This window comes from Podarcis liolepis (assembly GCF_965112155.1).
Source record: "Podarcis liolepis genome assembly, chromosome: 11".
Classification (NCBI taxonomy): domain Eukaryota; kingdom Metazoa; phylum Chordata; class Lepidosauria; order Squamata; family Lacertidae; genus Podarcis; species Podarcis liolepis.
In genome coordinates this window covers 53,633,198-53,654,615 of record NC_139565.1, presented here as the reverse complement: position 1 = coordinate 53,654,615, position 21,418 = coordinate 53,633,198, and the positions used below count along the sequence as shown (strand labels likewise).

At 44.3% G+C, this 21,418-nt stretch overlaps 1 protein-coding gene across 3 annotated transcripts in view; it reads left to right on the top strand.

Moving 5' to 3' along the window:
- Nucleotides 1-21,418, top strand: part of DCC (DCC netrin 1 receptor) — a gene marked incomplete at its 5' end in the record, with an annotated part of 945,448 nt that overhangs the window by 359,075 nt on the left and 564,955 nt on the right. For all 3 annotated transcript variants that reach the window (XM_083465695.1, XM_083465694.1, XM_083465696.1), the window contains one exon: nucleotides 17,923-18,243. In XM_083465695.1, the coding sequence (XP_083321821.1) occupies nucleotides 17,923-18,243 (321 nt within the window). The remainder of the gene's footprint in view (nucleotides 1-17,922; nucleotides 18,244-21,418) is intronic.

Genomic DNA, 21,418 nt, shown 5'->3' with positions numbered 1-21,418 from the left:
CCATACGGTTCCATTGATTTTGAGGGCGGAAACCTAGTCATGTAGATAATACTATGCAGATGGGACCTTGGCTTTAGGGACTCATGCCAAGGCCTTGTCTGCTCTTGGCCACCCTGAGAGCCAAATGCCTCCTGATTAAAATGTGCATGGATGACAAACATTGCTAGCAGAAAACCGTACACCCAAATATTTATTATTCCTTAGCAAGGGATAGTGCTGCTGATGCTGCCATATGGCTGGCCTGCTTTTTCTAGACGTCCAGAACATCATGCTCCATCCTTCTATGATCTGTCAATGTAACTGAAGTTTAGGAAAACTTGAAAGCCCAGTTTGATGTTTGGTGTGGCAAATGGGTGCCAGAAAGAATTAGGGAGGAAACATGGGAAGCTGCCTTATACAGAGTCAGACTGCTGGTCCATCTAATTCAGTATTGACTACACTGATCCTCAAGATCTCCACAAGATTTCAAGCAGGGGATGGGGTTCCTCCCAGCCTTACCTGGAGCAGCCAGAGATTGACCCAGGGATCTTCTGGATGCAAGACCAGATGCTCTACCTCTGAGCTGTGGCCATTTCCCATATGAGTCAGGTGAGTGGTCCATTTAGTCTAGTGTTGTCTGCTCTGCCTTAGAGAAGCACTCCCTTCCACTCCTTCCACAGAGGAAGATTGATTGGCCTGCTCTTCATATAAAATTTATGCTGTGCCATTGAGCTAAAGCGCCTCCCTGCACATTGTTTGGCAAATAACAATGCCGCAAGAAACTCACAATTAGGCAGCTGATGTGTCTGTGTCCTGGGGTCTCTGTGGAGATTTGGCAAGTCATAATTGATGGGTTGATGGACTATGTTTGGGGGAACTGTGGCTTGAAGAGAGGCCCTATTTGTAGTGTCTCAGGGTTTGGGTTTTGTTGTTAACTTTCTCCAGCAATTTACAGCTTGACTCGTTCTGACGAGTCATTTCTGATTCTTCCAGTGGATCCGTTTGTGACAATCTGTGGTTCCATAGATTGATTTGTAGGAAACTGTGAAATGGAAACTGTGGAACAGAGTGTTTCTTCATAGCTCAGGGTGGCATTAGTTGGCTTTATGACTCTGTATCAGGACCTCACTGCATGAGACCAGTTACATCAGTGATTTGCCACGTAAGGCAGTCTACTCAAGAGAATTGATTTTCCTGCCTGCATGGCCTGCAAAAATAGGACAGTTGTCAAGCACCTGGTATGTGGCTGGTAAGCTACATTTTGCTTGTTGAACCACAAATTGTGCAGGTCTGTTCTGCATCCATACCTAATATGTAGAAAGGAAAAAAATAAGTAGGAAAGTGTAACATGAGCTGGTGGGAACTGTGTGATGATAATTTCCTAGCTTCTTCATCTATTCCTCCAGATGATGAGGAGGAAAAAAATAACATGCACAGAACTGGATGCAAGCTGAAACCTTTCTTGCAAAAGACACTGATGTTTTCACTGAGATGCAGTCAATGCTGTACCACGCACCATTTAATAGGTAGTTTGTGATTTTGATTATGCCCACTTCCTGCCCGTTTTCTTTCTTTACTTTTCATTTCTTCTTCTTCTTCTTCAAATCTCTTCTTGTGAGTTCTGAAAAGCTGAAATATTGCAGTCAGGACCCCTGCTCTGTTGGCTCGCCGGGATCTTTGCAGCTTGGAAAAAAAAGGCTGCTTTGTGTCTGTACTGAATAACATCATTTGTTTCCTTAACGGTAACATACATTATCTTAGCAGTGCCGTTTGTTTTCTTAACGGCAATCATTTTGCTCTTCTTCTCCGGCATCTTTCAATGAAAGGCTCTAAAGATTTTGGAGAGGGAGTTATTCATTCCAGAAATGGAACGGAATGCTCTTTCTTATTTTGGGTATGGAATAATGCATAAAGGATAATTATAGGGAGAGATTGCAGCTTGGGAGAGAAAGGAAAGTATTGTTATTTATAGGTGTGCCCTAATGCACAGATGTGGGAGACGAAGCAGGTTTTCTCTGTTACGAGCATTTTGAAGGTTTCTCTCCAGATGAGAACTTTTTGGATAGTATAGCTGCTCCCTGTGCAATAGGCTATGGTCAGGGCTGAGCACCCAGGTATAATAGTTTAAACTGGATGGTGCTGTATTTTAAGGACTGTCTGCTTTGAGGTTTGTGGTGTGTCATCTTGGCCTCTGAAAATCTGGGACTCTTGGTACTGTGTGAGGTTGTGTGGAGGATGGAGGTGTTGGTTTGTTGAAGGAACTGTGAGCGGATGTGGGGGTTGGAGATGTAAAAAAAAATGTGGAGGGTTGAAAGGGTTGGGTGAGGTGTAAAGGGAGGGGATGGCAAGGTGTTTGGAGGCAAGGGAGGTGGAGTTGGCAGGAGATGGGGTAGGCAGGTTGGGGAGCAATGCCAGCAAAGGCAGCAGCCCCTAGGTAAAGGTAAAGGGACCCCTGACCATTAGGTCCAGCGTGGCCGACTCTGGGATTGTGGCGCTCATCTCGCTTTATTGGCCAAGGGAGCAGGCATACAGCTTCCGGGTTGTGGCCAGCATGACTAAGCCGCTTCTGGTGAACCACAGCAGCGCACAGAAACGCCGTTTACTTTCCCACTGGAGCGGTACCTATTTATCTACTTGCACTTTGACGTGCTTTTGAACTGCTAGGTTGGCAGGAGCAGGGACCGAGGAAAGGGAGCTTACCCCGTCGCGGGGATTCGAACCACTGACCTTCTGATCGGCAAGTCCTAGGCTCTGTGGTTTAACCCACAGCACCACCTACGTCCCACAGAGCAGCCCCTAGTCCATATCAATATAAATACCTATCTATCTACTAAAAGCTCATCCAGACTTCCTTTTATGCCACATTCCTAGGCACAAGTCTGTGCTTTCAAAGCCCCATATCCAAGCACTTTATTATGGTTATTTTTGCCCCAGTGCTTTCCCTGTGAAAACCTGCTCTTTACCCCTGAGTCAGAGCAAACAGCAACCTGCAGAAAACTTCACTTGCCATTTATTCTTATTCAGAATTAAAGAACGGGTTTTCCTGGGGAAAGCGGCAGGGAATAGAGAAAGTGCTCAGACACGGAGCTTGTGCCTAGAAAATGCGGGGCAAAAGATAAGTGTGACAAGCCCTAAGCTAGGGTTTTCCCGAAAAGGCGGTATATCAGCATGGATTTGTTGAGCAAATATGTGTATGGAAATAATGAAAAAAAAATTATATAAGTTATACACATTGTAGACAGTTAAGTTAGGAAGAAACAGTACATTGTAGATTATGGACAGACTATCCAACCCGCTAATTCTTTAAGCCACATATAAGCCCATTTACTCCAAAACATAATGAGCCTTGCCACAACCTTTTGAAGCCAGTCAATGAATGACGAGACTCTTAAACATAGACGATTCAAAACTAATGCTGCTTCAAAGAAATGCAAAATGAAACAAAGAAGCCGCCTTGATTTCATCCATTGTGATATTCCATCGCTGTTGTCTGACATGGCACCTTCCTCTCTCGGCTTCTGCCTCATTTAATTAAAAAATCACACTAATACTACTGTTTCCTTGAGCTAATTTTTACAGATGATACCTAAACAAACAAACAAAAGCATTTCTTTAAAGGTGTGTCCAGACTGTGACTCAGCAAAATCTGTGAAACCTGACAAATCCTTGAAACCTGGGCTGGCAAATCTACAGTTGCTACTGGATTCTACCGAAAAAACATTAAGGAAAGTCAGTGTGGGTTCCATGAAGCTGGCAAAGCTGTTGAAAGTTGCAGTTAGATTTGCAGTTTAGTTTTGTGCTGATTGGCTTGGCTTGTGGCTTGTGATCTCAGTTAACTGTATTGGAAAAAATGTATTGTGTGTATACCAAACAATGTAAACACACACACACAAACTCCCCTTTCCAGCCTAATGACACACTGCCTCTCATATTCTCAGGAGGCATTCTGCTTTATGATTTTTCTGCATGAGTTTAACTGAGCTGTACCTTTGGGACTACCGCTCCCAAAGAGCCATGAAACCAAAGCTCGCTTCCAGTTTTACTCTGGGAGATCTATGTAGCCTCTTGTGCTACGGTGCAGCAGGGGGCAGGCTTAGGAGACAGCTGACCTTCTGCTGCCGGGGCTGTACCAGTGCGTCCCATCTCATCCCCCTTGTGTAAGCACAGTCTTCAGCTCCAGCAAATACAGCAGCACACAATTTATCCATGTATCATTAAGATAATTGATATTTATTAGTCCCCTGGTAATTTTCCGCTTTTTGTTTTTGGGTGTTGGGGATAAATCACAGCTGCAACAGGCACAGAGCATGCGTTTTGTGTCTATTATGTTGTCTTGATAAGGCTAGCCGGTGTTGTTCACCTTCCCAATGTGATTCATTGAGATTGATTGAAGCGCCGGGCTTGTCCTAGCCGTGGTGCAGTGTAATTAATGTCTCCTTATGCTAATATATGCAAATTCAGGAGTGTGCATTGGACTTGGGAGGAAGGAGAGAACAAATAAGGATTCAAGCAGGCTTCCTCAACCTCGGCCCTCCAGATGTTTTTGGCCTACAGCTCCCATGATCCCTAGCTAGCAGGACCAATTGTCAGGGATGATAGGAATTGTAGTCTCAAAACATCTGGAGGGCCGAGGTTGAGGAAGCCTGGATTAAAGAGTTCACTCCAAAGTACAAATCAAATTTTTGCCTCACTAAATTTCCCCGCTACCCTGAAGAAGGAAAGAACCCATCAGAGGCACAACCAAAAACAAAGGTTGATCCTGAATGGAAGATTTGAATTGTGATGTGCTGCTTAGTTGATGAAGTGCTGTGTCTGGGTATATTAAAAGAGAAAAATCTGGATAACTAAGAGGATCAACGCTCTGCAACTGGAGCTTAAGTGGGGGAATAATACTGATTTTCCTCTTGCTGCCCTCCTCCCACATTAACTTTTGTCTCAGGTAAACTGTCTCTTGGATTTAAATGCTTCCATCCCATACTAAACACTTCTCGACCCTTTTGACAGATGTGGATCAAAGAAATGCTGGGAATCCACCCCCTTCTTTTAAATTCTCATGGCCTTAAAGTGGCCTACAACAACCTAGTGTCTTCATTCTTTGTCTGGCTCCTTCCCTTTGACTTTACCACCTTGGGTGACCCTGCTGGGAGTACGAGATTCTCAACGGCTTTGCTCACAAGGGTCATAGGAACATGCAAGCCCACTCAACACAGCAAGGTGATGATCCAGCGAGTTGGAAGAAGAATTGGAAGAAGAAGAAGAAGAAGAAGAAGAAGAAGAAGAAGAGTCTTCCAGATGATTTGGAGTACAAATTCCACCAGCATCACCCTATGTGGCCATGCTGATGGGGGATGATGGAAATTGTACACCAGAACATCTGTAGGCACCAGATTGACAACAGCTGCCTTCACATCTTGAAGCTGCCATTCTTACATTTCTTCCTGCACTGCGTACTCTGGCATACAAAGATTCTCTAAGTCAGGCTTCCTCAACCTCGGCCCTCCTGGTGTTTTAAGACTACAATTCCCAGCATCCCTGACCACTGGTTCTGCTAGCTAGGGATCATGGGAGTTGTAGGCCAAAAACATCTGGAGGGCTGAGGTTGAGGAAGCCTGCTGTAAGTTCTTAGGCAGGGATCTTTCTCAGTTCTGCTCCCTAAGACCCTTTAAACTCAGAGACCTCATAGGACCATAGGAAGCCTCCTTATACTGAGTCAGACTGTTTATCCATCCCGCTTACTATTGGCAGCTGCCCTGCAGCATTCCAGGCAGGGTTCTCTCCCAGCCCTACCTAGAGATCTCAGGGAGTGGGACACAGACCTTCTGCATTCAAAGCAGATTCTTGGCCACTGAGCTACGCCCTTCAAGGTTTTTGCTGCTAGCCTCTGTCTGTGGCACCGTATCTGTCAAGAGCCACGTTTTCCTGTTTAGCAAAGGCGCACATCATTGTAGCAGGCCATACCCAATGCAATGTTTGATTGCACAACGTGTCTTAGTGGACAGATGGTAGCTGTAGCCTTATTGTCTCCTGTTGTGAAGCTCCTCTCATTGGGCACATGATCAAGGATTGTTCTTCAATCATCCTGTCATGCCACTTTGAACCCATGAGAGGAAGGATGGAGCATGATAAGAAAGGAAGATCCATGCAGGTCAGTCTGGAAATGCATTTATCAGGCTGCGTTGATCCTTGATAGCAGCCTCCTGCATCCAAGATAACCATAGATTTCAGGTAATAAACCTGCATGTTTTGTCGTGCTTATTGATTGTCTGAATTACCCCATGTTTTCGCATTATCAGGACATAGGTACATTAATTTGTTTAAATGTAACAAAGCTTCACAGTTGGCTTTTGCCTAGCTAGCACTTGAGGCTGCTAGCTATTTGCTGTTTTATACAAGTAGCATGGGTAGGACTGGAACCTAAATGTTTCAGTGTGAGAGTTGCAGCAAATGTGAGATTGCTAATCCATGCACTGGGGCTCTGCATCCGGTTTAGGAGGCTGGAGCAAATAGGACTGATCCCAGCCATTCCAGGATTTGTCAGCAGCAGGTTAAGGCTGCCCTGGATTGGATCAGACCCACCTGGGGCAATCTGGGGCTGTCAAGCAGGGAGGCGGTAGGTATTAAATATGCAGTCAGGGCTCACTGTCCAAATACATTTTTAAGCAGGGTAATCCACTCAATATGAAATGCCCACATTCTGAGCTTCCTTATGTGGAGTTTCAACTTAATTTGAAGTTTTGCTGGTTCATATTTTTAAAGGGACAAACTGGGAACTCAGGCAAAAATATGTTTTTTAATGTTGGCAGCACAGTGCCAAAGACCTGTCACAACAGAAACTTCTTCAGTATTCAAAATAAGGGTGTGCTTTTCTTTTTTTCCTTATTGTACACAAATAACATATTTTTGAAAGATTGAAGAAACCCAGCTGTGAGGCTCTGTTGAGAACTACAGGTATTTGGAGACAGAAAAGCCCTTTTCTCCTTGACTTTATTGCGTCTTATCGACAAGAAAGCGCACCCAACTGTACACAATACAGGGCTGTATTTTCTTTCCAGAGTTTATTTCTGGTGACATGTTCATACTGCTTGAGTATTGATCTCAAGGCTTATACTGTTGTCAATAAATAAAAAAAATGCAGTCTTATGTTGCAGAGTTGGGTATAGCCTGATGTCTCAATAACTTTTTGAAATGGGTAGTGTGCCATTAAAACTTTGAACTGTGCCATTTTCTTCAGTAAAGCAAACACACAGAGGCACACACATATGTAAGCCCTTTCTAGCATTTGTGGAAAGTGTTAAGTAAACTCACAACAGGGAAGTGTTGCGAAGGATGATTTTGCTAGCTCTGCTCCTTGACGCCATTGTTGTTGCCTGTGTGGTGTAGTGGTTAAGAGTGGTGGACTTGTAATCTGGTGAACTGGGTTCGCTTCCCCGCTCCTCCACATACAGCTGCTGGGTGACCTTGGGCCAGTCACACTTCTCTGAAGTCTCTCAGCCCCACTCACCTCACAGAGTGTTTGTTGTGGGGGAGGAAGAAGGGAAAGGAGATTGTTAGCCGCTTTGAGACTCCATAGGGAAGTGATAAAGTGGGATATCAAATCCAAACTCTTCTTCATTGAATCAACCATCTGAAGTAGGGAACCTCATCATAGAAACTCAGAGTTGGAAGGGACCCCAAGGATCATCTAGTCCAACCCCCTGCTATGCAGGAATCTCAGCTAAGGCATCCATGACAAGTGGCCACCCAACCTCTATCAAACAAATTAGCTGTTTTAAAAGAAGCATGTCCTCAACTGTACTTCCATTTCAACTGTTCAACTGATGGCACTAATGATAATAATAATAATAACAATAATAATAATAACAACAACAACAACAACAACAACAACAACAACAACAGTTTATTTATACCCTGTCCATCTGGCTGGGCTTCCCCAGCCACTCCGGGCAGCTTTCAACAAAATATTAAAGTACAGTAATGCATCAAACATTAAAAGCTTCCCTAAAACAGGGCTGCCTTCAGATGTCTTCTAAAAGTCTGGCAGTTGTTGTTCTTTTTGACATCTGGTGGGAGGGTGTTCCACAGGGTGGGTGCCACTACCAAATAGGCCCTCTGCCTGGTTCCCTGTAACTTGGCTTCTCGCAGTGAAGGAACCGCCAGAAGGCCCTCGGCGCTGGACCTCAGTGTCTGGGTAGAACGATGGGGGTGGAGACGCTCCTTCAGATATACTTCTCAATAATTACAGATAACTTCTTAGAGCTTCATCCCATATTAGATTGTCTTCCACAGAGCCTTGATTCATATTTCTTAGCATGCCTTTGTCCCCTCCACAAGTCAGATCTAATGCGAATTTCATGAGTTCCAGTGCTGGGCTCTGACCGCAAGAGGTTTTGAATACCTGATATTTTGTTGTATTTCTATATTCTAATGGAAGCCGCCCTGTCTGGCTGGGGCAACTTAGTCAGATGGGCAGGGTACAAACAAATGATGATAACAATGTTTGAACCTCAATATGATGCTTTGTAAAACAGTCCACCTTGGTCTGATGTGTTTCAGAAGTTGCCTAATTTCACTTAAGATCTGAAGATGCTTTGACATACGTGTTTGTAGAAGAGGCTTAATCACCCCACCCACCTTATATGAAATTAACTAAATTAACTAAAATATTTTAAAAATGACGATAACTGCTTTTTCATTTGAATGTTTATTATACAGTATTTATTATTTATCTGTAATTACGAATAACAATATTAAAAATTCAAAAGTCATAGGAGAAAAACTTCAAACTACGTGAATAAAGTTAGATAGTATTATTAAACAATAAATAAAAACCAACCTTGGTTCAGAAAAGAGGATGTATTTTTTTTTTTTACATTTTGATTGAAGTGGATGAAATCTGTAGCCATAAAAGGCCCTCCAGAATGGACTGAGCCTGCCAAATTACAGATAAACAGGTCCAATGGATTTTGTGCCAGCCCCTGCTAAAGTTCTGTCTAGCTATCTGGAAACATTAATAACTTTTATATTTGGGAGTGAAGTTTGCAGGCATGTTCATCCCTTTGGAGGGGATAAATCCTGCTAAATTCCAGAATGATAGCTGTAGTGGTTTTCCTGTCAGCTTTCCCCTGGGGAGAGATCAGTTTAAAAGCTGCTCTGCTGATCACCATGTACGAAAGGGGGGGAAAGTCATTAGTGAAGAAGTACAAAGCCTGTTCGTTTCATCTGCAATCATCTGCTCTGCAGTGTCAGTGTAACCTACTGGCTAAGGAATCCTTCTTGCTCTGGGGAGACAGGGATTCAAAAATTCTGGTCAGTTATGAAGCTCACTGTATGACCTTGGGGAAGTCCATGTCACTTATCTACTTAAACTACCATGGAGGTGCTGCAAAGATGAGAACTGCGAAAGAGAGAAAACTGGATGGAAGGACAGGGAATGCCCAGGGAATGCAATTTTATGCTGCAATGATAGCACCATACTTTGCGAATCCTGGGAAACAGTGGGTGGTATTCAACTAAATTTTACTGTGTAGAGCCATTGATATTAATGAACACAATTAAGTTCTCTCCATTAATGGAGGCTCACCATTTTCCTGGTGGGCGTTGGTTGTGGACCTTCACTCTCTGCCTCCTTCCTAGCCATCCAGACCCACGTGGTCACCAGCTGAAGGGGTATTCCCCTTGGCTGTTGCATTACCTTCTGGCTAGTAGCTAAGTTCAAATGGGCTAATCAGGGCCCAGGTCTTGGAGAATTCCTTTGCTGGCCAGCCAGACATTGGCCACCACCATGACTGGCTAGGCAGCAACACCTAAAATAACCGGCCCCATGGATCATGGATCCACTTTACCTGACACTAGCCAGACCTCATATGGAGTGTGGTACCCAGTTTTACACTTTCAGTAGGATGTAGGGAAATGAGATAATGTGCGGAAGGACAAGTCATAAGAGGAAAGTTTGAGAGAAGCAGACAATTTTAACCTGGGGAAGAAAAGACTGAGTGGAAATGCATGATAGCTCTTGTCAGTGACCTGAAAATCTGCACACAGAAGGGGGACAAAGACATAGAAGAGAGCTGTTGCCCCAGAGGGTGGGAAAAGATCTAATGGGCTTAAGTTGTAGGAGGGAAGAGTTCAGCTGAACATTAGGAGATACCTTTAAAAAAGTTTGTTAGGGATGTTTTACCTCTGGGTTCCCTGTACAGTGGTACCTCGCAAGACGAATGCCTCGCAAGACGGAAAACTCACTAGACGAAAGGGTTTTTGGTTTTTTGAGTTGCTTTGCAAGACGATTTTCCCTATGGGCTTGCTTCGCAAGACGGAAACGTCTTGCAAGTTTGTTTCCTTTTTCTTAAAACCGTTAATACAGTTGCGACTTGACTTCGAGGAGCAACTCATAGCACGCGGTGTGGTAGCCTTTTTGAGGTTTTTGAAGACTTTGGTGATTTTTGAAGCTTTTCTAAAACTTTTCCGACACCGTGCTTCACAAGACGAAAAAAATCGCAAGACGACAAAACTCGCGGAACGAATTAATTTCGTCTTGCGAGGCACCACTGTATAAGGGAATGGGTTGAGCGAGGTGGCCTGCAAGACCCACCCCTAACTCTATAACTAGTTGCAGATAAAACAGTGTGAGGGTGGAAGGAGGGTGAGATCATCACATTGAGAGATGAATTAAGAACAGATAGGGCTGTACCAATGTGCTTACAATTGTTGAGCCTACAGCAAATCTCAGGGATTTAGGGGCTGTCAGGCTGGGGTTTAACCTGTGTGCTCCCACCAAGCCCTGGCCAAAGGAGAAGATTACAGAGAGAGCACAATACCGCCAGAAAAGCTTCCAGAGCAACCTTGCTAAATGGTCTGAACAACCTGAGCATTCTGCCATTTGTGCCTCTTATGTGCAATGGTTTGTCCTTGCTGCGTTGAACAGAACTGGATCCGACACATTGTGTTACAGACTTATATTTCTAATGATTTCATTACAAGGAAAAACGCATGCTCCTTGTCTAGCTTCCTTTCCCCCCACTGCTTTCTGAAACAACCATTTCTAATGATTGAAGGTAGTCTCCCCTCCTCTCTGTCAAATGCATAGAAAACAAATGGGATGTGCTTGTGTCATTTCCCCTCTACAGTGGTACCTCGGGTTACAGACGCTTCAGGTTACAGACTCCGCTAACTCAGAAATAGTACCTCGGGTTAAGAACTTTGCTTCAGGATGAGAACAGAAATCATGTGGTGGCAGCGGGAGGCCCCATTAGCCAAAGTGGTATCTCAGGTTAAGAACAGTTTCAGGTTAAGAACGGACCTCCAGAATGAATTAAGTTCTTAACCCGAGGTACCACTACACTTTTTTTGTGAGATCACCTTTCTTATAGCGTGTGTACGCGTGCATAACTTTATATATTCACATTGATAATATTTTAAGGTGGGGGTGTAGCTGTCAAATTGGCAATAATAGTAAAGGTAAAGGAACCCCTTTACCTTTAGGTCCAGTCGTGGCCAACTCTGGGGTTGCGGTCCTCATCTCTCTATTGGCCAATGGAGCCGGCGTACAGCTTCTGGGTCATGTGGCTAGCATAACTAAGCCGTTTCTGGTGAACCAGAGCAGTGAATGGAAATGCCGTTTACCTTCCCGCTGGTGTGGTACCTATTCATCTACTTGCTTTCGACGTGCTTTCGAACTGATAGGTTGGCAATAATAGTTTAGACTTAATTAGTTTACTCTTAATTAACAATGGATAAACTACCTTCACTTCAATAATGAGAAATCCAGAGAATGCTTAATGGTGGGGAATCACTCCCCTCCCCCAAAGTTCTAAATTAATTATTATGCTGGTCACACTACATTCAATGGATCTAAAAGGTCATCTATTTTTAGTCCAGTTCCTGGACACAACTTGCTTCTTACATGGAGCAGAATGAAACATAGCCATTCATATGTATAATATATGTAATGTTCTTGGAACTTTTGGGCAAGACCTTCCCAGATCTTAGGCTGTGGTTGCCGGTGAGAGAGAAGCAGCCTATTCTCAGAGTGGCCAACAAGGAACCGAGGGAAACCAAAATGGAAAGATGGGCACATCCCTAGGGATCAGACAAGCTCAAGCCTTTCCCTTCTGTTTATCATGTAATCAGTTTTGCTCCTGCAATCACTGAGCAATAAGGCCTGGTGGCATTTCAAAAGAAAGGTAGTGTTTGTGGCTGATCCATTTCTGACTTCACCTACCAAAAGGAAAGGAACAAATAAACTCATATATTACATAACTGAGCTGAAAATGGAGGTGCTTTTCCTGAGGAAGAACCTGGAATGAAAGGAGAGGTGTTGCATGGAGAGGTCAACCTTTAGAAGACCTCTAGCAAACTAGCCTGAAGGCTTTGATCACACTGAGGATTGTTGTTGACATTAGTTCAGCAAACTGTTCCATATTGGACCATAAGGGGAGTTGTTCAGTAGTCATCTTCTCCCAATTATGCTTTCTTAACCTGAAGGAAGTCTTCATCTGGCAGCAATTTCCCAGGAGCAGGTGTCAAAGAGGGGAGTGGTGGTGTCTATCTGGCCTCCTGGCAGCAACATTGCTGTGGCTTAACAGGAGAGACAATGGGAGTATTGAGGTGGCAGCAGGGGCGCCGACTTATAAAAAATATTGGGGGGGCCCATACCGGGGTCCTGCCGCTGGTTCGCTCGGGTAGCCGGGAGAACGCAGTTCGAGGTGGCGGTGTTGGGGAGAGACCCTCGCTCAGGGCGCCACTAGACTTGGCGGCCGGCGGCCTATCTGGGGGGTTCTGGAGCGTATTTCGGCGGAGCGATTGGGGAGGAGGGGGCTTGTTGCCGGATTCTTCAGCTGAGCCGGAGATCCGCTGCTGGGGGTCCCTGGGCCGAGTTGTGAGCACGGCCTGCTGAAGGGAGATCCAGCTGATTGCGCGACGGGGACGGCCGGGGCTCTCTGGCTAGGGCGCGCGGCTGGCTGGCTGGCGAGGGAGCAGGTGGGGAGGAGGCGGGGGTCCTCACTCTCTTAGGAAACGCACCCGCGCGCCCGATTGCCACGAAGTCCGAAGGGTGCGTGTGTGGAATTAAAAAGCAAAAACGAGATACGGGCAGGGCAGGCAAGGAGTTTTCTGCAAGAGGATGGAGGGCAGGTTGAAGAGAAAATCACTCAGGATGGGACAGTCAAATCAGCCATGATAAAATGGGCTCAGGATATTGGGTATAACATCATGTTTGAGGACTGGGAAAGGTTATGGACCACCGGAATGAAATTCACGGCATGTAATGCCTTGAAGGAAAATATTATGAAAATGATTTATAGGTGGTACATGACCCCAGTCACGCTTGCAAAAATATATCACCTGTCTGATAATAAATGTTGGAAATGTAAGGAGGCTGAAGGGACATTCTTTCACCTCTGGTGGACTTGTCCAAAAGTGAAGGCCTTCTGGGAAATGATCTATAATGAGTTAAAAAAGGTATTTAAGTATACCTTTCCCAAGAAACCAGAGGCCTTCCTCTTGGGCATTGTTGGCCAGAAAGTGTTAAAGAAGGATAGAACTTTCTTTATGTATGCAACTACAGCAGCAAGAATACTTATCGCAAAATATTGGAAGACACAAGATTTGCCCACACTGGAAGAGTGGCAGACGCAATTGATGGACTACATGGAACTTGCTGAAATGACGGGCAGAATCCGAGATTTGGGAGAAGAAACAACGGAAGAGGACTGGAAAAAATTTAAGGACTATTTACAAAAACAATATAAATTGTATGAATGTTAAAAATTTACACGATTCGCAAACTATAGCTTCAGCAATTAGATTTGGGAAACAGGAAATTATATTTTAAGTAAGAAAAGGTCAAAATCTAAGGTAATACTATGTTTAATTTAAGATATAAGTAACTGATGAAAAGTATGTTAAATTTAGACGTATAGTATTTGAAAAGTACAACATAAGGTACGAAACAAGGTAATAATTTGCTGATATCTTTATTATAAAGAATGCAGGGTAAGGGAGATGCGAGGAAGTCCAGTTAGTTATATAAAAATGTGTTGAATGGTTGGTTTTCTTTTCTTCTTTTTCTTTTTTTCTTTTTCTTGTTCTTTTACTTTTTTCTTCAGTGTATGTTTCTAACTTTGTATTTGAAAACTTAATAAAATATTTATAAAAAAAAGAAGAGAAAATCCTTTCGCTTTTCTGGGGCGCAGGGAAGTCTCAGAGCCGGAGGTTGGGGAAGGGACCCCCTTTGCTCTGCCCTCTTCTCCCGTCTTAGATTTGCATGGGGGTCCCCGCCCGAGCTTGCCTGGCCACCGGGCCACACAAGGGCCGCGCTCTACGCGGCGCACCTTGCTAGCCGCGCAGCTGTCCTCCGCGGCTGCGGAGCGGCCCTGCGCCGGTGCCCAGCCCCTCTGGGCGCCCGCTGCGCTGCCAATGACAAGCGGGCGACGTCGCGGGCGGGGAAGGCGTCGCTTTCTTTCCCGATCCTTCATCCTCCCAGCCCTTTTTTGGGTTGGAAGCTCGTCTCGTTCGCCCTTCTCCTTTCTTCACCCTGCGCGCAATTTTCCTCCCTCGTCTCCCTCCCCATTTCTCCTTCCTTCCTTCCTTCCTGACTGACTGACGGGCTCGGGCTCAGGCTCGGGCTCGGGCTCAGGCTCAGGCTCGGGCTCGGGCAGCCACAGCGTCGGCGGTGTTGGCGATCGGCGGCGCGGGGGGATGGCCCTCCCGGGGGAGCCGGCGCTGCTCAATGGGGTTGCCAAGGAGACAGGCCGGCCGCCCCCCTCCCCCGGCCCGGCGCCCCCCGCCGCACCGGTGCCCGTTATCGAGCTGGTGCGCGCCGGGCGCGCTATAAAAGCCGCGGACGCGCCCACCGCCGCCTGAGATTATTGGGGGGGCTGAGCCCCCCCAAACGAACTTTTGAGGGGGCTCGAGCCCCCTCAGGCCCCATGGAGTCGGCGCCTATGGGTGGCAGGGAGATGGGAATGGTTTGGGCATCCTAATAAACCCTAGCTGGTGTTTTCCCTGAAGCACCTGTGTCAACCTCCCCATCACTTCATCCCTTCATCTCTCCCAGTAAGCTGCAGTGATGGCGCCAACATCCCTCCCTGCAGTCCACACCTGTTCTTTCCTGTAAAAAGGAATTGAAGCACAGTTTGAACGTTCTTCCAGCAGCTCCTGGGGTAGCAGTCATACAGTTTCTGTGCTATAATACCCTGTGACTCTTGCTTCTTCACCTTGGTTTCTCCAGGCACCGTATTTCAGAGGTGATTTCCTTTTCTTTCCCCTTCCAAAACTCTTTCACCAGTCACTCAAACTGTTAAGCATCGTCTACCAAAGCAATTTTCAGCTAACTGTAGCTTTTGGAGTGAATATGAATAGCTGAAATTGTGACTCAATGGCTGGGGTAATTGCACAAAAAATAGAGTTAATCTTTGTTTAACTCCTGCGACTTTATGTACTCGGCACACTGAAAACTGACAGAGCACCACTATTTCAAAATACGAGGATTGTTTTCCTGCGGTAATAGATCACTGGCGTAAGGTCTTAAATGGTTTTGCTAAAGCGAATGGCATCTTCACTGGAGCATACAAAACTTCCCTGATTATTCTACGACTATTGTTTTTAAAGTGTCAGTGAAAGTAGAGAATTATTTTTGGAAGTGTTATGGAGTTTAGAAGTTGGGCTATGAATGGGGTCAGGTATGAGTGCAATAAAAACTATGGAGGAAGAAGAATTTTGCACAGTCCACATTTTAAAACAAACTGACCTACTTTGCACGCTACAAACCAAAACCAATGCATACATATATTGTAATTATCTGTTGGATTTTGCACCTTTTCAAATTTTGTGCTATAGTTCTCAACTCATAAAATGTACCATTTAAAACAGATTAACAGTATTATTTCACAATTGCTTTAGGGTAAAATAAGTTTATAAATGCATGTGTTGAGATAAAATATTTATATACCATTTTTCATACTTCTTTTTTTAAAAAATGTAGTCTGATTTAACAGCATAATGGAATGGACTTTTGAATGAAAGCATCCGAAACTGACACAGACTGTCCATCCTTAGTAAAGGCAAAGAAACTGTCCCAAATATCTTGGACTATAATTCCCATCATCCCTAGCCTGTGTGGCCAATGTAGTCAGGGATGCTGGGAGTTGTAGTCGAAAACATCTGCAGACTTAGAAAAGGCTGCAAAACACAAATATGTATTTCTCACCAACAGTACACTTGATGAGAAGTTGCCACTAACCCTAGCAGCCACATGCAAATCTTCTTAGTATCTGTAGACATCATGTTTCTTAGATGTACATCTCATAGTATATAGTGTAAGTGATGAGATGTACACCAAAGAAAGGAAATGTTCACAGCAGCCTTTGACAACCTGGTGCCTTCTATATGTTTTGGGTCAGGGCTGATGTGGGATGTTTTTGACTATATCCCCCATCATCCCTGGTCCAAAATAACTGGAGGCACCAGGCTGGCGAAGGCTGGTCTACGCACACTAAGAAAGCATGGATCTGACTGCTGAAATGCTGTCTTGTCAGTTCCAGCCTGTAACCTTGGTTGTGGACTGAGTGGGATGAACGGAGTCAATTCATAGGCTGGGTGACTCAGTCTATTTTTCTACCTATTTGATCCTGTTTCCATGTTGATATGTGACTTGAGAAGGCAAAAAAAAACCTCACAGAAATTTAAATAAGTATTTAAATAGTATTTTAAAAATATTTCTCTCAAAACATGCATTTATAAAATGTACTTTGATAGGGTTTTGAGCTGGCATGCTCAGAAAGTGAAGAAGCTTACAGATAACTAAGTTCTGGTCCATACTTTAATCAAGGTTGTGCAGATCAGGTCAGGCTGAACGGGGATTCGCAAAGATAAAATACTTGAAGCATCCTTACCAATTCATGTCTGTGGCTGAATGTAAACTGATGCCTTCAAAGTTTCTAGCCAGGTGCTAGTATAACCTGCCTGCAACAGTCATCATGTCTAATCTTTTCACTCGGAAACCTTTGATAAGTTTCTGAGAAATCCAATGGTCCCCAAGTGCACAGTTTGAAACCTTTGTAATAGAGGTTAGTGATATGAAAACTCATAGAGCCCTTTTTTTAGTGTCTTTCTTGTAGTTCGGTTTTTACGGGAAGCTGTTGCACTGGATTTTATGAAATTGCAAAGAACAGCAGGCAGTGAGATGTGTACTGTACTTTGGTGTTCCACCCAAGCGGCTTGGTGGCATTCAGAATTTGCTTTCTCTTCCCTAGGAATTTGTTCATTTGAGAGAGCTCTATCGAATAACAGCAGTCCTCTTGGGAGTAAAATTCATCTCGGTGCAGAGGGCTGGCGCAGATGTAATAAACCACTTACAGTAAATCCCAGCTAAGCCCTCTAAATAAGAAATAAGTTGAGCAGAAGTTGTTGTTGGGCCTCTGCTGTTGGCTGAATCTGATGTTAACTGCTCATTTTTCTGTATGCTATCTTGGCTGGAGACTTGGAGGCTGTGGGGAGATTGGGTTGGCTGCTTAAATTACAAACTGGTCTCTCTTCTCTCATTATTTGGTTTGCATAGGTTGATAAGGTAATAATATATCCTTGTTGAAATTTTGCTCGGAAAGAGAAGCTTCTCTAAAATAGCATTTGTAGAATTGCCACCGGTTTTCTGCCAAAAGAAAATTCAAGGCATATTGACAAGGTGAGGCGAGGGATGATTTTAATTTTCTTGGAAGGGCCACACAACCATAAGTTGTGTCTGACTTTTTCCTAAAGCAAGATTCAAGGTGGATTTGCATGCTCTTAACGCAGGCAAAATGTCAGTGGGAATTTCAACCATAATTAAAGGAATTTATCCATTAGCATCATTTCTTCAGAGGCAATCTCAATGTTCCCCAGACCCAAAAAGTTGCTTTCTGAGGATTGTAGTGAACTAACTGGGCTATTCTTCACCATTTATCCCAACAGGCACACAAGTTAAGGGATTTACAACATTGCGGTTCCTGATTGAGCCTTCGGATGCTGTCACCATGCGAGGAAGTAACGTGTTGCTCAACTGCACGGCAGAATCGGATCAAGGGATTCCCGTCATCAAATGGAAAAAGGATGGAGTCTTTTTAAACTTGGCAGTGGATGAGAGAAGGCAGCAGTTTCCCAATGGATCTCTTTTGATACAAAACATAGTCCATTCCAGACACCATAAACCTGATGAGGGCCTTTATCAATGTGAAGCATCATTAGAAGGTATTGGAGCTATCATCAGTCGGACAGCCAAAGTCTCTGTAGCAGGTAAGAGCTCACTTTTCTTTCTTTCTTTCTTTCTTTCTTTCTTTCTTTCTTTCTTTCTTTCTTTCTTTCTTTCTTTCTTTCTTTCTTTCTGGCATGGTGAGAGGATGTTCTCATGGATTAAGACTTGTTTTGTTTGTGCATTTTGGGTTAATGCTTTTCCTAACCCTTGCTAGGACAGAAGCACATAGTGGACCTTAATCCAGGGAAAGCAGGAATTCAGACTGTTGTGGCCAAAAGAGAGAAATGCAGGGAGATGAGACAAATAATCAAGGATACCTCTATACAACAATAGGTCAGAGGAAATTAAGAGAAACAATAAAAACTTCTGTTTCTGGCTTGCTCTCTGGTCTGCAGACTTGGGGGACTGAACTTCTGCTGCTGGCTACAGAGTGTCCCTTTCACCTTGCCTCATCTTGCCCCTCCCCCAACCAAAGAGCTGGGTTTGACACTCGCAAAGATCAGTGTAAATGTGGAGTAAGGTATAGCCTAAAATTGAAGTATGTGGTGTGAGGGTGCTGTAGAATCAGAGCACCAGTTCCTAGGGATGCATCTGGTGCAGAATGTGGCCACCAGACTTCTGACTGGTGTGGACAGGCTTATGCTCATCACACCAAATTTTAAAATAATTTCAATGGCTGCCTGTTCATTTTATGGATCCAGTGCTGAGTGCTGTTCCCTACCATTGGGGCCCTAAATGGCTTAGGACCCAAATATTAGCAGCAACACTACTTCTCATTTCAGTGTACCAGTGATAAACTCGTCTAGAGTACAACAGTGATGGAAATCTTCTTGCGTGCAATCAACTTTTAATTTTAAGTAACTGTCAGGACAAAAGGGAAAACTTTTATCATTTCTTTTTTTTTTTAAAAAAAATGTGGTATTTCTTCTCCACAGAAATGAAGTTAGACATGACATTACTGCCACAGTAATTTATTTCTGACAAGCTACTATTCATGCTTAAATATGTCTAATCAACCCTTTGTTGCTGTGTGATATTTGAAGCATGTTTATTATCTTCAAAAACAAGAAGCAGTCTTTGAAGCTAGAAATTAACTGCTTTCCAGATTAATTCAGGGTCAGAAAAAAACAAAATACCAAACTTCTGCAGAATGTGAAATGTACTTTTATTAGTATTCTTCCCCCCTCCCCCCCTCCTACTTAGCTTTTCTAGAGTGACAGGAATTCATTAGAGAACTTACTGGATTCAGCAGCCTTAGTTTCTGCCGCTCATTTTTGGGTGAAGTGCCTCTTGTACAGAGCTGACGCAAATTGGCCACTTCTGAAATCGCAAGATGATTTAGGGTGTTTAACAAATACTTGAATTCAGATTCATGACCCTCGTGAAGGTTGCCAAATCCAAGACTTTGCTACATTCGGATGTTAAAAAGAATCCCACCATTTGTACTTGGTAATCTGCTGTCTTGTACTTTAGAAGTGTCTTCCAGCCGTGATCTATATTAGCTTAACCAATCAATAGAACCTTGAATGGAACCTCCCAAATAATGAATGAAGACTGTGGGGAAGGAGTTCTGATGTGAATGAAGATTTGCAGGGAAACCTCACCCCACTGCTGGTTTGGGGTACTAAGCGAAAGTTTTTTAATCCCTCTCCTGCAAGTGTCTCTCCTTCTCTCCCTCCCTCTTCTCTCTATATTTCTAGAAAAATAAAGCCAAGTTGCATAATTTCCCCACAATCAGTGGAGACTGCCCTCAGGCAGCCTCTACCTACAAACTTCCTTGCAACCAGTCCAGGGTGGGGTGGCTTTGCCTGTCAGCTTCCTTCTCCTTTGTCTCAGTGTTGCCCTTGCAGAACGCTCAGCAGCCTTAACAAACTACAGTTCCCACAATTCTTTGCTGCTTGAAGTGGTATGATGCTGCTTAAATGCCGGGGCCTAATGCTCATCTAGGTAGTTTAGGAGGTTTAACAAACTGAAGGATGCCATCCTCTTTCTGTTCTCCTCCCGATGGAAACATGGAGATGGGGGACAGATATACCCCTGCTTTAAATCATTTACATACTGTCTTCTCTTGTTATTATTTACTACAAATCTCGATGACTAAGCTCTTTAGCAATGAAACATTGGATTACTGGAACAATGTCCGAGCACTGAACCACTGGTATATCCAGTGCTTTTTTTCTGGGGGGACTCAGGGGTACGCATACCCCTAAACATTTTGCGAATTTTTGTACTTTTGTCCATTGACTGTATTTGTTTTTCCCAATTTGAACTATAAAATGGTGATTTCCTTGAGTCAAAATGAGAGTGTCCCTGAACATTTTTTCAGAAAAAAAGCACTGGGTATATGACAAGTGGACTCTTTATTACTTCATTTGCAATTGTTCAAGACAAAATCTAATTCGGAAAGAGAAGAAATGAGCACTGAACCACAAGTGAACTCTTTATTTACTGTGTTTGCTATTGTTTAAGATAAAACCTCTTTGGGAAAGAAACTACTTTTCCCATTTTTATGGACGTTTAGTTACAGATAGTTGCCTTGGTGGTATTATCTTGTGTCGATTACAGTACTCATTGTGTCACCACTCTGGTCATTGTTTTCTTGTAGAACTCTCAGCAGGCTTAACAAACTACACTTCCCATAATTCTTTAGGGGAAGCTATGGCTTTTTGACAGTGGCGTAGCGTGGGGGGTGCAGGGGGGGCCAGCCGCACCGGGCGCAACATCGGGGGGGGCATGCTCGCACTCGCAGCTCTCTGCCCCTACCTGGCTCACTCACTCTCTCTCACTGCAGTGCTGGCTGTGCGAATCTGATCCAAGTTGCTGGGTCACCGCCCACTGTGGAGGGGGTGGGTGCCAGGCGTGCAATGCAGAGAGAGAGCGAGGGACTATCTGGGGGAGGGACAGTGCAGCAGCCGCCCAGCGCAGCGCTGAGCGCGGGAGAGAACCACACCAGACCAGCCCAGGCAGCAGCAAGAAGAAGCTGGCAGCGGCGGCAGGTTAGGGGTTAGGGGGCGCCAATTACTTGCCTTGCCCCGGGTTAGGGGGCACCAATTACTTGCCTTGCCCCGGGTGCTGACAACCCACGCTACGCCGCTGCTTTTTGAAGTGGTATGATGCTGCTTTAAAGGTAGAGTCTAATGCTCATCTAGATGGTTTATATATTGCCAATCCCTATTTGAACCAGAATCACAAACTTGAGGCTGTTCTGATCTTTCC